The sequence below is a fragment of the Chanodichthys erythropterus genome, chromosome 23, assembly GCF_024489055.1.
Source record: "Chanodichthys erythropterus isolate Z2021 chromosome 23, ASM2448905v1, whole genome shotgun sequence".
NCBI lineage: Eukaryota > Metazoa > Chordata > Actinopteri > Cypriniformes > Xenocyprididae > Chanodichthys > Chanodichthys erythropterus.
Genome location: NC_090243.1, coordinates 7,564,540 through 7,586,027, shown reverse-complemented (window position 1 = coordinate 7,586,027; position 21,488 = coordinate 7,564,540). Strand labels below are relative to the sequence as shown.

Below are 21,488 nucleotides of genomic sequence, written 5' to 3'. Positions count from 1 at the left end.
GTTTCGAAACGACTGGAAGACGTCATCGTCCAATCGGAAGCCAGCGCAGGTACTACTATCAGTTCGCATTGTTCAGGCAACTCGCAGTTTTTGTTGTAGGCCTATTGTATTACATTTTTGGTCAAAATTACATTTTTTTTTGTACATAGAGTCCCTTTTTGATAGCCTCTAACGGTGCACAGCCTACATGGCCATTCAGACTTAAGCGTATTTGAAAGCAAACGAGACCAAACAAGCCCACACATGAATCATCTTCTGCAGCCAGGTGTTCACAAAGAACTTAGACCTTGAAATTTCATCCATTGCTTTCGCACCAGCGCCACAAAGACAGTCGTAAGCTGATGACGAACAAGAGTGATGCAGTATTGAGTTTTGTCAATATCTCGCAAGTAGTGAAGCTGTGAAGCTCCTCTCGTGCTCTGACTGTGATTCGCTCATTGGTCGCTGAACTGTCAGCAGCTCGAGCAGCGATGAGCCACTCACCCGGAGGACTGCTCGCTCACGGCTCTTATGATGTCCCCTCATCTGAACTTATGATTTACTCATCTGCCGATGAAACAGATAACGTTTGAATGAGTTACACGTTTGTAAGAGAGCAGGATAAACTTTACGGACTGTAAAGTTTTTTTTTTTTAATGGTAAACGAACATTACGGAAGAAAAAGCAGCTGCGATGGACGCTTCAAAATTGGTTTTATTAGTTTTAACGGTGAGCTGCGTGTTTTCTCCGGTAAGTATTGCATACTTTGTTTTTGTGTTATGGTATTTTAAATAGCATATACAGTTGGTTATTGTTTCATTCCAGGCATTATGAGATGTCGCTGACATGTATAGCCTATGTCTCAAATTATTTTAAATCCATTTGGTGTGAATTGTGTCATTTGTACTTCGCATATTTAGTAAAAACCATAAATCTGAATAGAAAGCCACCGAGAAGTTGGATGCTGATTCAAGAGCAGTAGCCTAGTCAGTGCGCTTGAGACGAGTGAAGGAGTCGTGTATCTTTTACTTTACAAAGGCATAATAATGTTGACTCAAGCAAGTAATTTGTAATTGTCTTTTTAAGACAGTGCATCTTAAAATAGCCTACTACTTTTTAACCTCGCAGAATGGGGTGAGCTCACCTGTTCAGATAGCGAGGGATCATCTTCACGTAGAAAATTACTTAAATTCAGTTACATTTGAAAATAATTTAGGCTTTAAATTATGATTTTAGGTCATGATTTTAGTTTCCCATATTTATTGATTTTTATGCATTCATAGCACCAGTCCCCACAATAATCTCAGTGAATCTATCTATCTATCTATCTATCTATCTATCTATCTATCTATCTATCTATCTATCTATCTATCTATCTATCTATCTATCTTGGTAATTTATTACTTTTTGATTATCAAATGGTTAATTCCATTGGTTTGTAAATTGTAACTTGCTCTATTTATTGATTTCTCTCATATCCATCTATACAGATTCTGTTCTGAATCAATCAATCAATCAATCAATCAATCAATCAATCAATCAATCAATCAATCAATCAGTCTATCTATCTATCTATCTATCTATCTATCTATCTATCTATCTATCTATCTATCTATCTATCTATCTATCTATCTATCTTTTGAATTAACCTTTAATATGTGATTACAGTGTGTGATGTTTTTTTTTTTTTTTTTTGGTTATTTATTACTTTTTCATTATCAAATGGTTAATTCCATTGGTTTGTAAATTGTAACTGATTGATTGCTCTATATTTATTGAATTCTCTCACATCAATCTATAGCCTACAGATTCTGTGCTGAATCTATCTATCTATCTATCTATCTATCTATCTATCTATCTATCTATCTATCTATCTATCTATCTATCTATCTATCTATCTATCTATCTATCTATCTCTCTATCTCTCTATCTATCTATCTATCTGTATATGCAGAATAATCCATACAGTCATAAGATTAACACATTTCCATATTAAGGGAAACATTATGCACTTTGCAAAACCAGAAAAAAATGAAAAAATTAAACTTTGCAAAACCAAAATGTTGTAAGGTTCTGGTTCAGCTATGATACACATGGCAATTGTAACCGAAGCATTCGCTGATGGTGTAAATCATACACTTCAATTTTCACAAAAGCCTCTCACCTGCACTTTTAGCACACTTCACCCTCTTGAATCACTGATAAAGGCAGCAGTGGTCTGCCACTCTCTCACCATGCCATGAGTTGAATGAAAAGACATTTTGGTACTGACTAGGGAATTAAATGTACCAAACATCAGCTAAAAGCATCCTTTAGAAGACATTCCTGCTGCTATTTATTTGAGCCAAAATGAGAATTCAGGTTGACTTGCATGTTGGAGGATGTTTCACACATGATGGAAAGCAGCATGATTGCAATGGAAATGTATTTGTTTCGCTTGAGTCACATTATAATTGAGCTGTATAAGAAGCTGTGGATTTTCTGGTCTGAGTTTAAACATATTGTTAACCTTTGGAGGACTGTAGTGATAGAATAAATTTTGTTCCTTGCTATTTGTTTTGTCTTGGATGGATAGTTGGCATCAGCTCAGCTGCCTGCTCTTACCAGCTGCATGTTTCCAAATGATGTAACATCTTTAGCATTTGAATTTTAACTTCACTTCTAAAAATGACAGTTCCAAAAGAGGGTTTTCACAGCAATGAAATTTCTAAGTGTAAAGAACATTTTAATGATATAAAGATTGTTTTTCTATTTTAAATAACCTTTTGTGCATTCTGTTGATGTTAGAGGTTCTTCATATAACAATCAATGTCAATGAAGAACCTTTATTTTAACAGTGTTAGGAAGCTTATGGATGGTGGCTGCCACCGCCTTCTTCACTAATTTACTTTATTCTAAGGTCAACAAGCTTTCAACTGAGCTTGTTTTCAAGCTGATATAATCTTGACACTCAGCTTCATGGGAGATGAATGTGTGCTTCACACTTTCTCTGAATTCTAATGATCCTGGAGGGAAATTCTTAAAGACAAGAAATCATTATGTAAAACAATTTATCTAGCATTTGTTTTTGATTAAGAAGCAACTATTGTAGCATAATCAGCAACAATACAGTTTGAGTCCTGTAAATACAGGTAAACAATGTTTGATTATTTCATTTTATTTCCATTTCCATAACAAATTTCCACCTTACTCAAAGAGTAACGCTTAAAGGATTAGTTCACTTCGGAATTCAAATTTCCTGATACCATGTCATCCAAGATGTTTATGTCTTTCTTTCTCCAGTCGAAAAGAAATTAAGGTTTTTGAGGAAAACATTCAGGATTTTTCTCCATATAGTGGACTTCAGTGGGGATAAACAAGGTCCAAATTGCAGTTTCAATGCAGCTTCAAAGGGCTCTACGCAATCCCAGCCGAGGAATAAGGGTCTTGTCTAGCAAAATGATCTGTCATTTCCTAAAAAATAAAAATAAAAATGTATATACTTTTTAACCAGAAATGCTCATCTCTGCGATGCACCACGCATTACGTAATCACGTTGGAAAGGTTGCGCCTGACGTAGACATAAGTAACGATCCAGTCTACAAAGCGAATGTGCAAAGATCTAATCCAAACAACGTTTACAAAAAAAAGGTAAAACAATGATGTCGGACCATTTAGAATTTGGAGGAGACAATGAGATGGATTTTTCACCCTAGCGTGGTACTTCCGCGTACATCACGTGTGACCTTTCCAACGTGAATACATAATTCGTGGTGCATCACAGAGCAGTAAGACAAGCATTTGTGTTTAAAAATTATATACATTTTTATTTCTTTTAGAATATGACCAATTGCTTCACTATAAGACCCTTACTCCTTGGCTGATGCTGCATTGAACCTGCAATTTGGACCTTAAGCCTGTTGAATCCCAGTGAAGTCCACTATATGGAGAAAAATCCCGGAATGTTTTGAGAAGAAAGAAAGACATAAACATCTTGGATGACATGGGGGTGAGTAAATTATCAGGAAATTTTTATTCTGAAGTGAACCAATCGTTATTAAAATCGGGCCTAGATTAAGATGGAATACTCTTTTTGAAGACATGTAGACTAAAAGAACACATTATAATACAATTACTTTTAAATACAACAAATTATTATTACTTTCAATTGCTTTTGCTCATATTTGTCAAGAAAAGGGCCTTTAGGAAACAAATGAGGAGTTTCACAACTGGAGATGTGTATGCATCATGATAATGAGGTTTTGTTACAGCACACAAGTTTCCTGATGCAAAACTATGCCTTCAGTAAAAGGTTTGTTCTTGTTTACTGCAAAAAAAGAAATTTTTTGCTCCTTTTGTGTCTTATGCACTGTCTCTTGGAGCTGTAATGATATAATCAAAAGAACTAGATTTATATTTTGATAAAAGTATTCTCTTAAGTTTTTTTTGGCTAAAAGTTGAGTGGCTTTTTTGCACTTGAATTCATTCCTTCACCTTCATTCTAACAGCAGGAAACAAGCGTTTAAGCCAGCAGACTGTGTGTGTGGAGAAAGTTTTCCAGACAGATTATAAGAGCTATTCACTCTCTGAAGAGCTAGAGCTGGAACTGAAGAGAAAATAGTTTTATTTTTCCTCAAGTCTTCCGACTGCAGCATCATTCTGTGCACTCCCACTCCCAAGAACACTCCCACCATCACCCAAACCTCATCATGACATGCACTTTTGTCAGCCCACCTCACTTACTCATGAAGAATAGATGTGAGACACATGTTGCTTAAGCACCATGACAACGTCCTTCATCTGTATTCTACTGTATACAACCAGCTATATATATATTCAAGCTAAGTGTTTTTCACTCACTTAGCGTTCTGTCTTTCTCAGGTTGTCCTATCTGGCGGCGCCCATATGTGCCAGGCAATAATCATTTGATAAATCAGATGAGAAAATGGTAAATTAAATGAGCAATCAATTATGAAGTGATAGATAGAAGAATCAAGAATTTGATCATAAATATATTAAAATATTTTAAAATGCTATTTTCAGTTTAGCAATAGACAATGTAGACGTTTTGATACTAAATTAAATATGAATATATGATGATAAAATCTATCTATCTATCTATCTATCTATCTATCTATCTATCTATCTATCTATCTATCTATCTATCTATCTATCTATCTATCTATCTATCTATCTATCTATCTATCTATCTATCTATCTATCTATCTATCTATCTATCTATCTATCTATCTATCTATCTATCTATCTATCTATCTATCTCTGACTGCCTGTCTGTTCATTCGTTCATTCATGCATTCATATATGATTCTGCCACTCGGTCTCATGTAGGCAGCTTTGTTGACATATTTTCTTTGACTGTAAAGGTTTTGTTAGTGTGAAATCATTTAAACAGCTGCTGGAAACTCCCCCAAACACTGGTGTCATGCTTCAGTTGTATACAAAAGTTTTATAATAACAAAACCTGACATGTTTTTATTATGTAGTGGTCGAGGGTCCTCAGTTTTATGAAGCGGCAGAAAAATCCCTAAAATCTTCTCTTATCTAAAATCATGGTGTGACACAGAGCAGATGTGTGTGCAGGAAGTTTATGGTTGTCTCTGGGGTGGTCATTTATGACTCCACGCTGCATAGTCTGCTGAGTGATTAACTTGGGGTTTTCACTTACAGCAGTAGTGTGAGTGTGCAACAGATGTATTTCCTGTTTATTCAGGTTTATATTGCTTTTCCTCTTCTCCTCTTTGCTCATAAATAGTACAGGTCTGAACTTCTTGACAGCAACAATATTTTTGTGGTCAACAGATTACATAACAAGACCCCAAATCACTCTGAACACCCGCAAAGAAATCTGCATGACACACTAGCAGCACTTGCTTGAGTTTAAACTCATGAAGACCCTAACTGAGGCAATCTCAGCATGCAGTGAGTGTGCAGAATTAGGAAAAATGCTGTGTTTTAGGTTGGCTTTTGATTTTCAAGTGATTGTGGTTACTTACAAGATGGACTTATCAGTGTTTCATCCACTGATGTGTGTGTACCAGTGATTGATTGTTGATTTCATTGTGCACTTTCAATATCATTGGTCTTGTTGGCTTCCCTTGTAAGTTATGGTGACATGAGATTTATCAGGATCATTCCAATTAACCATTCAGCAGAAATCAAGTGCTGTTGTAGACAAAATGTACATTTGGCAGATCATCTAAGAAATTAAAGGAAAAAACATTACTGTAATGATCTTAAGGATCTGTATCGGGGTCAATTAAGCAGTTTTTTTTAACTCATCGATGTTGGCTATCCTTAGCCCGATCCTTTATTTTACGTCAGCTGTCAGGCAGGTGTCGTGCAGTAGGTGGCGATATGCACCTTCAAGTTGGCTTACCAACTGCCATTAAAGGAAAAGAAGAAGGTCAAATATGCTTGTGTGACGTTCGAGAACCAATGAGGTCTGTTCTAGCGTGGCAGACACGCACATTCGAGCTTCCATGTTTAGCATATCTGCTGCCAGACTATCTGAGACGTCGTTGCCATAATACTTTGCTATGGGTTTACTTCTGACTTGACTGACAGACTGGCATTCTGACACTCTGAGCGCAATGCTTTCTAACCTTACCTAACATTTTACATCTTACTTTTTTTTGCAGTTATTCTGTTTGTTTTACATAAAATACAAGAAGTTTATATCAGTAGTCCCATGTTTATCATTTTAACCACGCAGTCTGTTAACATCGTCTACCATTGTAACAGATGCACTCCCAGAGTAACAGAGTTCCATATATTGGAATTACTCCATAGGGATAGATGCCCCCCCCCCCTTTTTTTTTGGTTTTTTTTTTACATTTGAGCCCCTGCACACACACAAAAAAAAACTTGATTGGGACATCCCTATCTCAGACTTCTCAAAGATTTTGAAACTAGCACAAAGAATTCAAAGAATAGCTTTTTAATTACAAACCTGATTCCAAAAAAGTTGGGACACTGTACAAATTGTGAATAAAAAAAGGAATGCAATAATTTACAAATCTCATAAACTTATATTTTATTCACAATTGAATGTAGATAACATATCAAATGTTGAAAGTGAGATATTTTGAAATGTCATGCCAAATATTGGCTCATTTTGGATTTCATGAGAGCTACACATTCCAAAAAAGTTGGGACAGGTAGCAATAAGAGGCTGGAAAAGTTAAATGTACATAAGGAACAGCTGGAGGACCAATTTGCAAATTATTAGGTCAATTGGCAACATGATTGGGTATAAAAAGAGCCTCTCAGAGTGGCAATGTCTCTCAGAGGTCAAGATGGGCAGAGGATCACCAATTCCCCCAATGCTGCGGCGAAAAAATAGTGGAGCAATATTAGAAAGGAGTTTCTTAGAGAAAAATTGCAAAGAGTTTGAAGTTATCATCATCTACCATACTGGATGCCCGTGATCTTCGGGCACTTAGACAGCACTGCATCACATACAGGAATGCTACTGTAATGAAAATCACAACATGGGCTCAGGAATACTTCCCGAAAACATTGTCGGTGAACACAATCCACCGTGCCATTCTCAGTTGCCGGCTAAATCTCTATAGGTCAAAAAAGAAGCCATATCTAAACATGATCCAGAAGCGCAGGCGTTTTCTCTGGGCCAAGGCTCATTTAAAATGGACTGTGGCAAAGTGGAAAACTGTTCTGTGGTCAGACGAATCAGAATTTGAAGTTCTTTTTGGAAAACTGGGCGCCATGTCATCTGGACTAAAGAGGACAAGGACAACCCAAGTTGTTATCAGCGCTCAGTTCAGAAGCCTGCATCTCTGATTCCAGACCACATACTGCATCAATTACAACATCATGGCTGCGTAGAAGAAGGATCCAGGTACTGAAATGGCCAGCCTGCAGTCCAGATCTTTCACCCATAGAAAACATTTGGCACATCATAAAGAGGAAGATGCGACAAAGAAGACCTAAGACAGTTGAGCAACTAGAAGCCTGTATTAGACAAGAATGAGACAACATTCCTATTCCTAAACTTGAGCGACTTGTCGTCTCAGTCCCCAGATGTTTGCAGACTGTTATAAAAAGAAGAGGGGATGCCACACAGTGGTAAACGTGGTCTTGTCCCAACTCTTTTGAGATGTGTAAAATCAATGTATTTTTCCCTTAAAATGTTACATTTGATATGTCATCCATGTTGTATTCTGAATAAAATATTGAAATTTGAAACTTCCACATCATTGCATTCTGTTTTTATTCACAATTTATACAGTGTCCCAACTTTTTTGGAATCAGGTTTGTACTTCATTACAATGATCAAGACAATGGGAAAGTTCAATCTGTAAAATAAGACCTAAGAGAAAGTATAGTCATAAATGAAAAATAATATGCAGCAGACAGTTACTTTGTTGTTAATCACAAAATTTCCTCTGGATTAAGTTCTGGCTAATAGAGACTATAAAATTAATTTACAGGTAAGAAGACCCTTTACATTTGACTTTACATTGATTTATTATTTGACACCTAATTTTTGCAATTTGGTAAATGGCTGCTGCTTTCCCAAAAAGGTTTAAATGGTCTTGACAACAATTTATATATATATATATATATATATATATAATGTAGTTTCATGTAGTTTTCATGTAGTCCCAAATTCTGTCCACAATATTAATTTCAACAGTATAGTTTTTTCTCAAATGATTTGACAGATTTCTTTGACACTTTGTCTTTGTCAACACTTTGTAATTGTCCTAAACAGATTGTAAGTTTTCATTGGTTTCATACAGATTACAAATCGTATGCATAATTTTCTTAAAACATTGTGTACAAAATTCGCAAATCTGTCCTCAACAGTTCACACAGCTAACCAAAATTTTAATATACCAAGAAAAAAAATTCAGCTCTTTTTATGGATTTTACAAAAAAATCACAAACATACCATGTACCATTTTACCAAACACAACAAACAAAACTCTGTAATTTGTCATATTCTCTCAATTGCACAGGGAATGATTTCAGTTTGCCCCAAACTGTCTGCTGGGTTAATAATACACAGGGAAATCTTTCTGTTTACACTGCTATCACAATTTCGTAAAAACAGTATAAAAACAAAAGTAGCAAACATTTGACAAAAAAAAAAAAAAAAAAAAGCATGAGAAGGGGAAAGGAAGAGATGTAAGAATGGAAGGTGGTGGAAAGAGTTAAGGAATGGTTGTAATGAGAGGTAGAGGAAGTGTGGAACAGGTAGAAAGAGGGGAGAGAAGGAGAGAGATTAAGAAAAGGAGGGGGGATAGAAAGAGTAGAATAGGGATAAAGGTGAGGAAGTAAAAGAAGGTTAAAGTGGAGGCATTGATGTAGTGGAAAGAAAAAGAGGAGAGATTTTAAGAAGACATGAACTTAAAGAAAGGGGACAGCAAGATAGAAGAGGAGTGAAGAGACGTAGAAGGTAGACTTTCAAATGAAATTGGAATCACCCTAATTGACCATGTAATAAATCATGGCCTCTTCTTGAGTGTAGCTAGGAAACAGAACCAAAGTGTTACTATGGCATTCCACTTCTATACTTATGCCAAGTTTACACTACAGGACTTTAAATGATGTTTTATTAACAAAATTCGGGAGCAACGTTCAAATAATCTGACTAATCATCACGTCATTTCGGCCAGCTGTCAGCAATCAGTAATCAACACATCTAACCAATCAGCATGAGTGAAAGCATATATATATATAAGACACGGTCGACTCACCCATATTCCTTGACAGTTTGACAGCATCCCTCCACCACCCCGTCTCCTCACACCTGCCCTGGTTACTTTCCTAACCAGAATGGGGGGTACTCTGGGTTCAGGCCAAAATACTGAGCTCGGAGCCCTCTCCTCGGACAGCACGCATACTACTATGCATACTATTTTACTATCTGATTATTTGTAAGTGTGAACTCGTGAAACGTTAGCAGATCGCTGTGCTGTTCAGACTACATGACTTGCTGTGGAGTCTTGAAGTCATTGTGGTGTTCACACTACTTGACACTACGTAAATGATCCGCAACAGAGGGTTACACACTACATGAGCTGACAACAACTCTGTCACCCAACGACTTTATTTGAAAATGGACATTGGGAAGAAATTAGATTAAATTTAGTAAAAAAAATTATAAATTAAATGAATATTCCAGCTGACCTCCCAGAGTAAATTCCACCATTAGAATGTTTCCTTTATTGTTCCCATGACACTGTATGACAGATCTATCGATTTTCTCACCATGTCATCGACTATCTGATATTCCGATTCTCATATATTTGCAAGTGAGTGTTTTATCATTTAAAAACCTACATCATGATCTTATAACACGAGATGGGTGCGCCTTGTTTGTTTGCGCTTTAGTTCAGTCCTATCAGTCGTATTTATAAGCTACAGCATCTGAATTCATCCATTTGTACCGAAATACATGTGGCCGGTGAACTGGGAGAAGAATAGAATGAGCTTTATAGTTACCTTATGTGTATCTGATATGAATAAATTTCTGTAAATTATAGGCTATTTGAATGGATTGTTATTGCTGCTTCCATAGACATCAGTGTGTATTTCATTGGCTGTTGCGTCGCGACACGTGACACCACAGGATATCGAGTCAGCTGCAGATACACTGCAAAAAATTCTGCTGTTCTTACTTAGAATTTCTGTCTTGTTTCCAGTCCAAATATCTAAAAATTCTTAGATCAAGAAGCATTTTCTTGACAAGTAAAAATTATTTTCTTGTTTTTAGGAAAAATAAGTCAAAATTAAGTGAGTTTTTCCTATTTTGCGTTTCTGTTGATTAAACCCATCACCTTCATTTTATTAACTCAAATTTTTGATTTCAATGAACTCAAAATTTCAAGGCAACCAGGTAACTTACTTTTTTAAGTTACACCAACAGTTCTTTTTTACAGTGTGATGACAATAGAGAACACACCTGTAGTTTTGATTATAGTATTTACTTTTAATAAATGCATTACCAGAAAAAATGCAGTGTTTTATTTTGCGGTAAAGTTGAACCGTTTGGCTAAGGTAAGAGTATGTTTATTTGGCTGTGTTAATTGTTTTGACATGAGTTTGGAGAAATGTGTCAAATCGATTGAGAAAGAGTGTAACAGTCCAATTACAACATTTACTTGATATTCCTCAAAAAAATTTAAACACATTTGAACAAATTACCATGCTGTTGACAGAATTAGTAATTAGTGTCAATCTGTGTAGAAAATAAATGAGAAGAGATTGGCCATTTGCTTTGATGACAGTAAAATTACATGACATGTCAACTGTCCAACTGCGCTTTAGCCTGAAAAGCAGTGAAACAAAAGTGCATGTCCCAGTGTTACCTGATACTTCTGATCTCCTCAACAGCAGACATAGTAATAAAAATAAATAGTTCACTGGCAGCACATTACTGCTGTCAAAATACTGTTAAGTGTTCTCAAATAGTCATGATTTTGAAATAATACAGAGTGCCGTGGCTTCTATGCCGAAGTGATAAACAGAATTGTCAGTGAAAGCACTAGAGTTTATAAATACTGCAGATCACCCATATGGATGGCATATGGCCTGTTTGTAATTGAGCTCACCAAAAGTGAAGCATCAATCCAGACAGTATTCAAAACAATTGCACACATCGCCTTTAAGTTGTAAAAGAATCTGTGTTCCTCAGCCAGCTCTGTAACACTACACTAGACAGTTTTAGGGAACATCTGCTTGCCAACTTGCCATTTGTTACTTCCTCGCTATGTGTAGAATCTGCCGCCTGCACTTACACTAACAGGCTTGAGCAGAGCGGTGCTATTATCTGGCTCAGGAAAGAGCGTAGCAGGTTCATCCCAGAGGTCAGCAGATGTTCTGAGAAGTCATCTGAGGCACAGGACTTCATTATTCAGCTCAGCTGTGTGTGTGTGTAACAATCCTGCGTGCTGTGTTTAGTGGTATTAGTTGCGGATTTGAGCTGGATCAAAGCATACACAGACCAACTGCCGTATTATTTTGAGACCAACAAACTAAACAGTTAATAAGTAAGGGATAACATGCATCCAGTTGAAATAAACTGATCAGGTCTTGTACCTCCCTGAAGGGGTTTATTTTGCAATAATGACCTGCTGACTATCTTTTATCTTGCTTATTTTTCATCTACTTTGCAAATAAATGAAGAAATGAACATAAAATGTTAATTTGAGATGAATTATTTTATTATGTGATTTGAAAGAATTGATTACAGAAGGATGCGAGAGGCAAGAAAACACAGATATGTGGGAAATCGGTCACACTGGGTTGTTTTAACCCAGCGGTAGGGTTAAATGTTTGCCCAACCTGCTGGGTAGTTTTATTTAACTCAAATATTGTTTAAAAATTACTGCATTGCTTAATTAAAATTAACCCAAAGTATGTTGGAAATGAACATTTATTAATGTTCAATGAATAATTATTAAACAATAAACATTTATTAAATTGCTTATTAATAAATTTATATTAATAAACTATTAAACTATTACATTTATATTAATAAAATATTAAAGCTTATTAATAAACATTCACCTTTTGTCTATTATTGTTGCCTCTAATTGCATCTGGATTTTAATTTCCCAACTATTTTGGGTTCATTTTAAGCTAGTCATATAGCAATTTTTAAACAATAGTTGGTTTAAATAAAACTACCCAGCAGGTTGGGCAAACATTTAACCCAACTGCTGGGTTTGTCCATTTTCAACCCAACTTGGGTTGTTTTTAACCCAGCATTTTTTAGAGTGCAGTTACGCTGTTTAGTCAATATATTTAACTGCAGAATGCCACGTTTGAACAATCAGAATCAAGGGATAAACATTTTTAATTGCTTGAACTAATGTTATTATGACTAATTAGTCATTTCATAATCAGTGCATTCTCAAAAAAAAAAAACATAATAATTAACTTTTTAAAAAAAAATTTAACAAATATTAACCAGATTACTTTTTATGAAGAATATTTAAGATTCTGTACTACAGGTCATGTATCAAAACTTTTGACTTGCAGACCCCTTGGTACATGTGAACCATGGTTTGTTTAAAACTTCTAATGCAAAGTCTTTGAGCGATAAGATAATCTGATCTCTAATATTGCAACACTATTTTCTTGGTGAGCTTCTCATTTGGCGTGTCAATGAGAAGCTCTGTGGTTGATGTTCTGTCGCCAAGGTCTAGGTCTGAGTCATTGCATGGTCATTGTTTAGGGGACAAGCCCCCGCCCTTCTGTCTCTTTCTCTCAAATGCCACTGAAAAGCAAGGCTGACATTAAATAAATAGATCAATACTGCCCACTAAGACAGTTTAAAGATTCTTTTGGAAGAATATACTCTTTTGTCAAAGCTGAAAGTGAAGTGTTGACTGCATAGACACTTTCAACAACTTTCTTTGTCGTTACTGTCTCTCGAAAAAACTAAAAACATATTAAACTACTCAAAGTGGTTTTCTGGTCTCCAAAACTGGTCGTGTTTGTTGGTTTTAGAGGGGTTTGGGGCATTTATCAGCTCTGGTCGATAGCCGAACACTTGTTTGGTCAGGCTGGGAGACCAGCTAGATCATCTTAAACCAGCATAGGCTGTTTTTTTTTTTTTTTTAGCAGGATCCTAGACTTATCCACTGAGAGGCGGATTATGCACTGATATTTTTGGAAATGAGCTGTTTGAGGGAAAAAAGTGTAAAAACACAAGGCTTGGACCAGCTAATGACCAGCTTAGACCTGCTATCATGTTCCAAAACACAGCAATCCAGCCTAAGCTGGATTTTCCAGCAGGGAATCCACTTACATAGTTGAACTCTCACAAATAATTTGAGCATAAACACAAATATGTGAGCTGAGTGTGTGCGCTTCGCCAGGAATGCATCAGCGATAGGCCCATTGCCTGACCCTCCGCTTTATTGGGTCGCTTTCACACGCAATGGACCCTGCACCTGATGAAGGCGCCAACGCAGAAGGAAGAATGCGCATCCGTTATCTGATGTAACTCTGAGGGGAAATATCTGAGCGAATTTGGCAGATTTATTATCAGACGAATAGTACACTGTTATTGTAATTTAGGCAAATCAGTGTAAACAACCTCTAAATGGCTCCTTTGTCCTCATTTTCTGTGGAGAAGCAAATAATCTGCTCCATAGAAACTTCTCTAATGCAAACCTGCAGTTTATTAATTGTTTCCATGAATGAAATGATGTTACCAACTTTGACTAGCATACAGGATACAATCTTGTATACTTTAGACTGAGAAGGCAATTATTAACCAAATATAACTACATTTTCAGTGTTGTTTCAAGTGTATTTTTGTGTACTCTTCCCTTCCACTCCTACTTTTACAGTGTCTTAAGAGCTACACAAGGTTAGATGATGCAATAAAAAGTATGATGGAATCTTCTGCGGGTGGGGATTATAGGCGCACGCATGGCTGATGATAGCAGTGAAGCAGCCTCTCACTGAGCTGACCCTATTATCCATGCACCAAAGTACTGGAGAGTGACAGCTGAAACCGAGCAAAAATAGCACTGATATTTTCAGCATCATTTCTGCTGCTTTCCTTATAAAAATTTATCATGAAATGCAGCTCCATCATTTTGATATTATTGACAGTGTCACAGAGCAGGTAGACTGCATTACAGGGCTTCTCTTCAAGCTATTTTGAAACAGCTGTGTGCTTCTAATTGATTTTCACTTTTTCTGTTTGTGGTCAGTTGAGTCCTCAACTCTGGTCCTCGAGGTCCTGCAGATTTTATCTCCAATCTTGATAAATTTCACCTGCTTGTTGTAATCCTAAAGATCTATATTAGGTTGTTCAGATGTTTCATTAGGGCTGGAGAGAAACACTGCAGGAAAGTGGACCTCGAGGACCAAAGATGAGAACCCCTGATCTAGAGCGTCATTTTCCCCCTTTCCTTTCAGTTTTTTTTTCAGTTTTTCCAACAAAGATTTTTGTTGGATTTTCACCTTGACTTCATCACTTAATTTTGCTACTTAAAAAAATGCCTTTTATGTATAGATTTTATTGTTTTCTCCTTGTCTCAGCAGACTATGAAAGTCAATTATATAATTATCAATAAATATATGATTAGAAAAAAGATTCACAGTAAATTCACAGTATGTATTTGTTATAATTATATAATTTATTTAGTTTTTAATATTTATTACATTAAATGTATTTGTTTCGACTGTCCTACAGAATCTTTTATTTGATTGTGTATTTAGGATACATAAAGAGTGAAATTTGCCTCAGCAAGATTTAGAATTTGGCCCCTTTTATTCCAAAAATGCCTTTTCCATCCATTTCATTTCCATAACTGAATGCTGTTAAATACATTAAATCATTAAAAATGTGGTAAAAATGTTCATGACTTTTAAATAGAATTGTGTACGTATACAGAATTCTGTTATATTTTAATCAAATCTTCTTTTGTACTTTCTATTCATCAAAGAATCCTGAAAAATGTATTACAGATTCTACAAAAATATTAAGTATTAATATTTAATATTATAAATATTAATAGTAGTATAAATAAACTGTTTTCAGCATTGATAATAATAAGAAATCTTTCTTGATCATCAAATCAGCATATTAGAATCATTTCTGAAGGATCATGTGACACTGCCTAGAGTAATGATGCTGGAAATTCATCTTTGCCATCACAGGAATACATTTTAAAGCATATTAAAATACAATACAAAAAGTCATTATAAACTATAATAATACTTTACAATATTACTGCATTTTCATTCCTGATTTTCCATTCATGTCAGTGAGTTTAGATAGTACTGGACCCAGCAGAAGTGCTTAAAATCTAACTTTTTCCATTTCTCTGTAACTTTATCTTGTTCTAGATCACAGATCTCTGGCCTGTGCCCTCTGGCTCTCACATTTAAATGCACAGACACACCTATACCCACCACACACACACACACCAAAACAGAAGCACGCCCAGATGCTAACTCAAGACAGTAAGCACAGCACCACAAACACCCACACGCATACAACATTATTAACACTATAGGGATTCAGTCCACCCTGTCCATTAAACCCCTCTTCCCCTGCACCACGTCTTCATTGACCTTCTCAAGCTGTTCGTTGGACTTTCACGTTCTTATTGACCGCAGGCTGTCTGCCACTGACTGTCAGCATGAATTTGTCATCAGCAGTGGACATCAGTGAGCAATCTGACGATTACTCACTGGCCCCACACGCCTTTCCTCCCTTACAGGCATGATATCATCTCCACAGCGCAACGCCGCTCTTTTGTCTGTGTGCCACTAGCGTACAGCTGAACAACGGTCAGTCATTTTGTCAATAAGAATGGTGTATGGCAAACTAAAAGTCTGATAATAGTTTTAAATTTGTGAATTTTCCAAGCAGTCTAATTCCCAGTAGGCCTTAGCTGTAAATATTTAGCCACAATAAGCCCCTCTGAGACTTCTCTGCAATCCATAAATATGCATATGAAATGAAAGCCTTACAAGATGAAAGCTGACACCTTAAAGTAATAGACTATCCTGAGAAGAATATTGTGGTGAATCACTGATACGAAAGAGATTGAAGCTTTGAAGGCTGTGATGTAGTTGAACAACTGAAATATTCTCTCTTTCTCTCTCTCTCTCTCGCTGTCTCTTTTGCAGGTTGGTGCTGTTCAGATGTGTGACGTGGTAAATGAGATTGAGCTGGCAAGAGCGAGGTGCGAGAATAAAACAGCAGGAAACGTCACATCAGGTGATTTTTACAAAATAACGTTGCTTTGTGCCATTTTCACAGTCAATAAACAATTTTGCATTGATGGGGAAAAATAGATGTAACTGTAGATGATAGAGATATGTTTGGTGCTGAAACAGAACAAAACTAAAAGTCATTTACAATCTAGAATTGATATGAAAAACATTTCTTTTTTTTTTGAAGTGGACGAAAAAGTCAGACCCCCATCATGGATAGAAAGCGGAATGAATGAAAGGATCTGCTGTGCCCACAAGCATTTCATGTAGCTGTTTGAAGTGAAAGCCCTGTAGTGTGTATTGTGCATTATTATGGTATAGATTTAGATTTTTTTTCTTAGATAAAGAGCATTTCAGCTTGATAGGTTGGGTTTTTAAGGTTTAAGGATGAGCAGCTTGGTAGCTAATGAATCTAGAGGGAATTTTTAAACAATCCATGTAAATCTTTAAAGCTCTGCTGTGACTTTTTGGTAATTATTGTAGTGGATTCTGCCTCATGTGCAGTTTTGAATAACATGAAATTAATAATAACATGAATTTATCTGGTGTAATGCAGGACGTATCACAAAAAATACCACTTATTTGCATCAGAAGACTCATCTAAAGTTTGCATATTGTGAGCTCTGGAAAACTGGAATTTATAGTATAGGTGTCATTCAGCAGCCACTTATTTGCATAGAGCAAAGAGACATACTATAATCTGGTTCAAGATCTACACCTGATTAAGTTTGTGAGTTTATGTTTGGGAAAACAATGCCTTAAACCCACAACCCATCTGGAGATAACTGTTAAACACTGGTAGATGAGCTGTAGTGCTATTGGTAGCCGTCTTTTGGAAGACATTAAGTGCGATGATTCTTCTGATGGGTTGGTCACATCCTAGTATTGCGCAAACGCTGTTCCCTTTCCCCATATTTTAGGTGAAAATGCATTCATACATACTGCTGAACACATCCAAGATTGGTTTCATGAACATCAGTGTGCAATCATATTTCTTTCACAAGCATTTTAAATTGAACTAAACCTTTTGAGCATTAGTAGTCAAGGCATCTACTTTTTCCTTTCAGAGTTTCCTAGTCAGTGTGTATATAACCATATTGCTTTGAATAGATTCACACATTTATCAGATTTCAATTTAAACTGAAATCCTGTGAGGATTGATTTTACATGAATTTACAATCTGTGTGCTGCTGTCCCACCCGCACATCTATACACCTAGTGTCTGGATGAGGTGGATTTTTAAACGGGCTACTTGGCTCTGGAACATTCTGTTGTAGCTTAGAGAGGACAAATAAGATAAACTAGCTGTCAGTTTTCCACATTCACAGTCACAAACCAACTCACCTCTCCTCATGAATCAGAGGGATACATTCTGGGGGCATGAGAAGTATCGTAAATATTCAAAATATTACGGGTAAAGCAATAAGCTGATACCATATCTCAGTTTATTGTACTCAAAGGTGTCTAACTGAAGGATGAGGGAAGTGTGAGTTTAAGAGTCCTCATGTTACTTTTAAATAAATCCATGGGTAAATTTAGGCATTGAGTACACGTAGGACTTAATTAATGAAACCACTAGTGAAATTAACCAGTGACAAATTTGTAAAATTTTTCTGATGAATAATTTACTGGACCACTGGACGTATTTATCTGTATAATGATTAATCCATGTTTTTGTGCATGAAAATAACAATTTAATGTAGTAAATATATGCTTAAATAGAAATGTAGTTTTTGTAAAAGAAAATATATACACACTTATGTACATTTTATCAAACAAATATTACATCAGCATATGAGAGTCACTCATTTAACAAGATTTCTCTTTTTAACAGTTTTAAATTCTGAAAAAAAGATCAGTCAAGAATAGAAAATTTTTGAAAATATTAAAATCAGGCAAGTCAGAATCAGAATTCGTAGTTAAAAATGTCTGTCAAAATATAACATACAACTTACTGTGTCCGTCAGGAACCAAGACATGTTGAATGATGTTAAATAACCCCACAAAGTATTTTCGTTTGGATTACAACTCTTTAGCATGCAGTATTTCACTCAGTTCCCTGATCATTCAAATTCAATTTCAGCAACTGAAGAACAAATTTATACTCACGTGTGTTATGTATTATGCACGTTATCATCTCAGACAGCATGTTGAAGCTGCTAAGTCCACTATTTTCTCTCTTTTCTCAAAAAGTGATGACGTAAAAACATCCAGTACTGTGGGTTTTCCAGGAAATGCGTGTACTCCCTGGACCTCTGCTTCTCGTAAATACTACTGTGTATTGTGCATGTTATTTTTTGACAGACATTGATGTCGTGATTGAAAACAGATGGATTGTAAGGTAATAATTATTTAGTTCTTAGCTGGCAAGAATTCAGTGAAGTGAATGATATGCTCATGAGTGTGTTTACGTTTTTGATGGACGTGATAACATGCGTAAGGGGTGAACTATGTTTGATTTTTGGATAATTTGGGTAAAATTTTGGGTAAAACGTGCTGGAGACGTTCAAAATGCTTTTTCTTGGTTCATTATATTTATTTTACAGAATTAAGTTTATTTTGTGGCTTAAATAAATGACTCAGAGACTGGCATGTTCAGCAAAAATGTTACATTCAGCTGTCGCAAAATCAGTGAGTTTTAAAAATCAAGTTTATTTTTATCAGGAAAGGATTGTTTTTGATTGTTTTTGAGTAGTTTTAATGGTCTCTTTTAACAAAAATATTTTATTTAAACCCATTAAAATGCAGATCCTGTTGTAAAAAATAAGTTGTTTTATTAGTACCCCTTAGCTGATTTTTGACTCATATAAATATAGTGAATACAGTAACGGCTGAAAGGAAAATACCCAAAACACCCAAAACAAAGAAACGGCTGAAAGAGAATACCCAAAACACCCAAAACAAAGGAAGGGCTGAAAGCGAATACCCAAAACAAATGATATCTCATGTTTAACCAACTACAGAGACATCAGAGCCAGTGCCAAATGACAGAAGGACTCGCCAAGATAAGGCTGTTCTCGGCGGGCACATTAGTGCTAAGTGCCTGGTGATCAACCCCGAAAACATTGAAGCAAATTTTTAGAGGTGTTATCTTTATAAATAAACTCCAGATTTAACGTTTAAACAACTACATTCTCGCAAATCTCACCTGACAAAACTACTAAAACTATATTCTGTGACACATCAACAGTAGTATTTAGAAAATTATAGTGGATTTTTGTCCTCCACCATTGACGCACGTTGAGAGAAATGCTGCCTGCCTAGAACGCGTGGAGTGAAACAAACGGTAAACAGTCCCCATGCTGATACTGGTGATCCACACTTCAGGAAGGCGTCTCAGCCAATCAGATTCAAGGACCAGAACTAGCATAAGACATACACTTAAAACCTAATTGTGTTTTTTTGCTTTTGCACAACAGGGATATATTGAGTTAACGCTGAGTATTGTACTTTATTCTTTTGCCAGGCTGCAAAGGAATGTGGGATATTATTGCTTGCTGGCCATCAGCCAAAGTTGGGGAACATGTGGTTATTCCTTGTCCAAATTACTTCAGACACTTCTCTGATCATCATGAGGGTAAGTTGAAATCACCATCAAAAACCTTTGATGAACTTCAAGGCATTAAGCAACAGTTGTAACTCCTGAAGAAAAGTGTAAAGTGTCTTTTGTTATCTTGTCAGTCGCTGTCATGGGCTGTCACATTGCTGTAAAACTAAAAGTTTAGAGGCACTTCAGTGTCTGAAGTTGTTCAGGATCTAATCTGAAACTCCCACATGCTCACTGGAGTAGTTTCTTTGATATAAGACTTCTCAAGGCAAACTGGTGTGCTTGGGAAAATGGTAACTCTAAAATGTGCACTTAATTGTGTACAAGTGAATGTACAAGTGGTCAACATAATTAATAGCATGTTTGCAGAATTCATAGAATGATGAAAATTATTTCAGACATTAAACTATTTATAGACAATGGAATCTATATTTAGTATATAAATGCAGATGTTACCACTGGAGGTTACATTTTACATGCAGAACTGCTGCTTTGAGTGGATGGAATGGGTAATTCATCAGGAGGCAATTCAGACCCATTGATTATGTACTGCCATTAGGTCATGCTTGTTTATCTGATCATTCTGTCTCAGCCACATCTCGCCAGAAACTATTAATTAAACTCATTAAAAGTCTGGCAGAATACCAGGTTTAACAGACTTGCACAACACCCTTTTTTTGCAGTGCATTTTTAGGTATTTTATCATACATGGATGTCTTAGTGCAAAATAAATTTATATTTATTTATTTTTATAATCATTCATTACAAATAATCCTTTAAATAATATATACCATGTTATTTTTGTGTTATACTTGTCTGAGGTCACTAGTGAAAATCTAGGTTTCAAAAATTTAAATGAAAAAATGTCAAGCGTCAAAAAAATCTAATTATTCTTATGATTATAATTTGTATGATAATTTGTAAAGGCAAAATAAATGTTATTTATACCAGAAATCTCAAAATGTTGAATCCCACTGTAAACTGCTCTTTTGTAGTAACATTTATCAAAATCTGCAATGCTGTATGTTAAGTTTTGCAAAAATGTCAGTGTGTAATGCAGAATATGCATTAGGTACAGTTTACAAGGAAACCAATGTCGATTCCATATAGTGGAACTACAGCCTCTGTGTTGGAGGATGTAAAGTGTTTCTGCAATGATGAAAGAGCCCAGAAAAGGAGAGCACATCTCCTTTGAGGAGCTCTTAGTTTCAGACAATTATTTTCCAAACCGGAACACTTTAGGAAT

General features: G+C 35.8%; 1 protein-coding gene across 2 annotated transcripts in view; it reads left to right on the top strand.

Annotated features, from left to right (window-relative positions):
• Nucleotides 1-455: 455 nt before the first annotated feature.
• vipr1b (vasoactive intestinal peptide receptor 1b) overlaps nucleotides 456-21,488 on the top strand; it is a 75,272-nt gene continuing 54,239 nt past the window's right edge. For both annotated transcript variants that reach the window (XR_010893738.1, XM_067377310.1), the window contains exons 1-3: nucleotides 456-729; nucleotides 16,609-16,699; nucleotides 20,162-20,272. Coding sequence is in view for 1 of the 2 variants with exons in the window: in XM_067377310.1 (XP_067233411.1) it covers nucleotides 673-729; nucleotides 16,609-16,699; nucleotides 20,162-20,272 (259 nt within the window). In the remaining variant the exon portion in view is untranslated. The remainder of the gene's footprint in view (nucleotides 730-16,608; nucleotides 16,700-20,161; nucleotides 20,273-21,488) is intronic.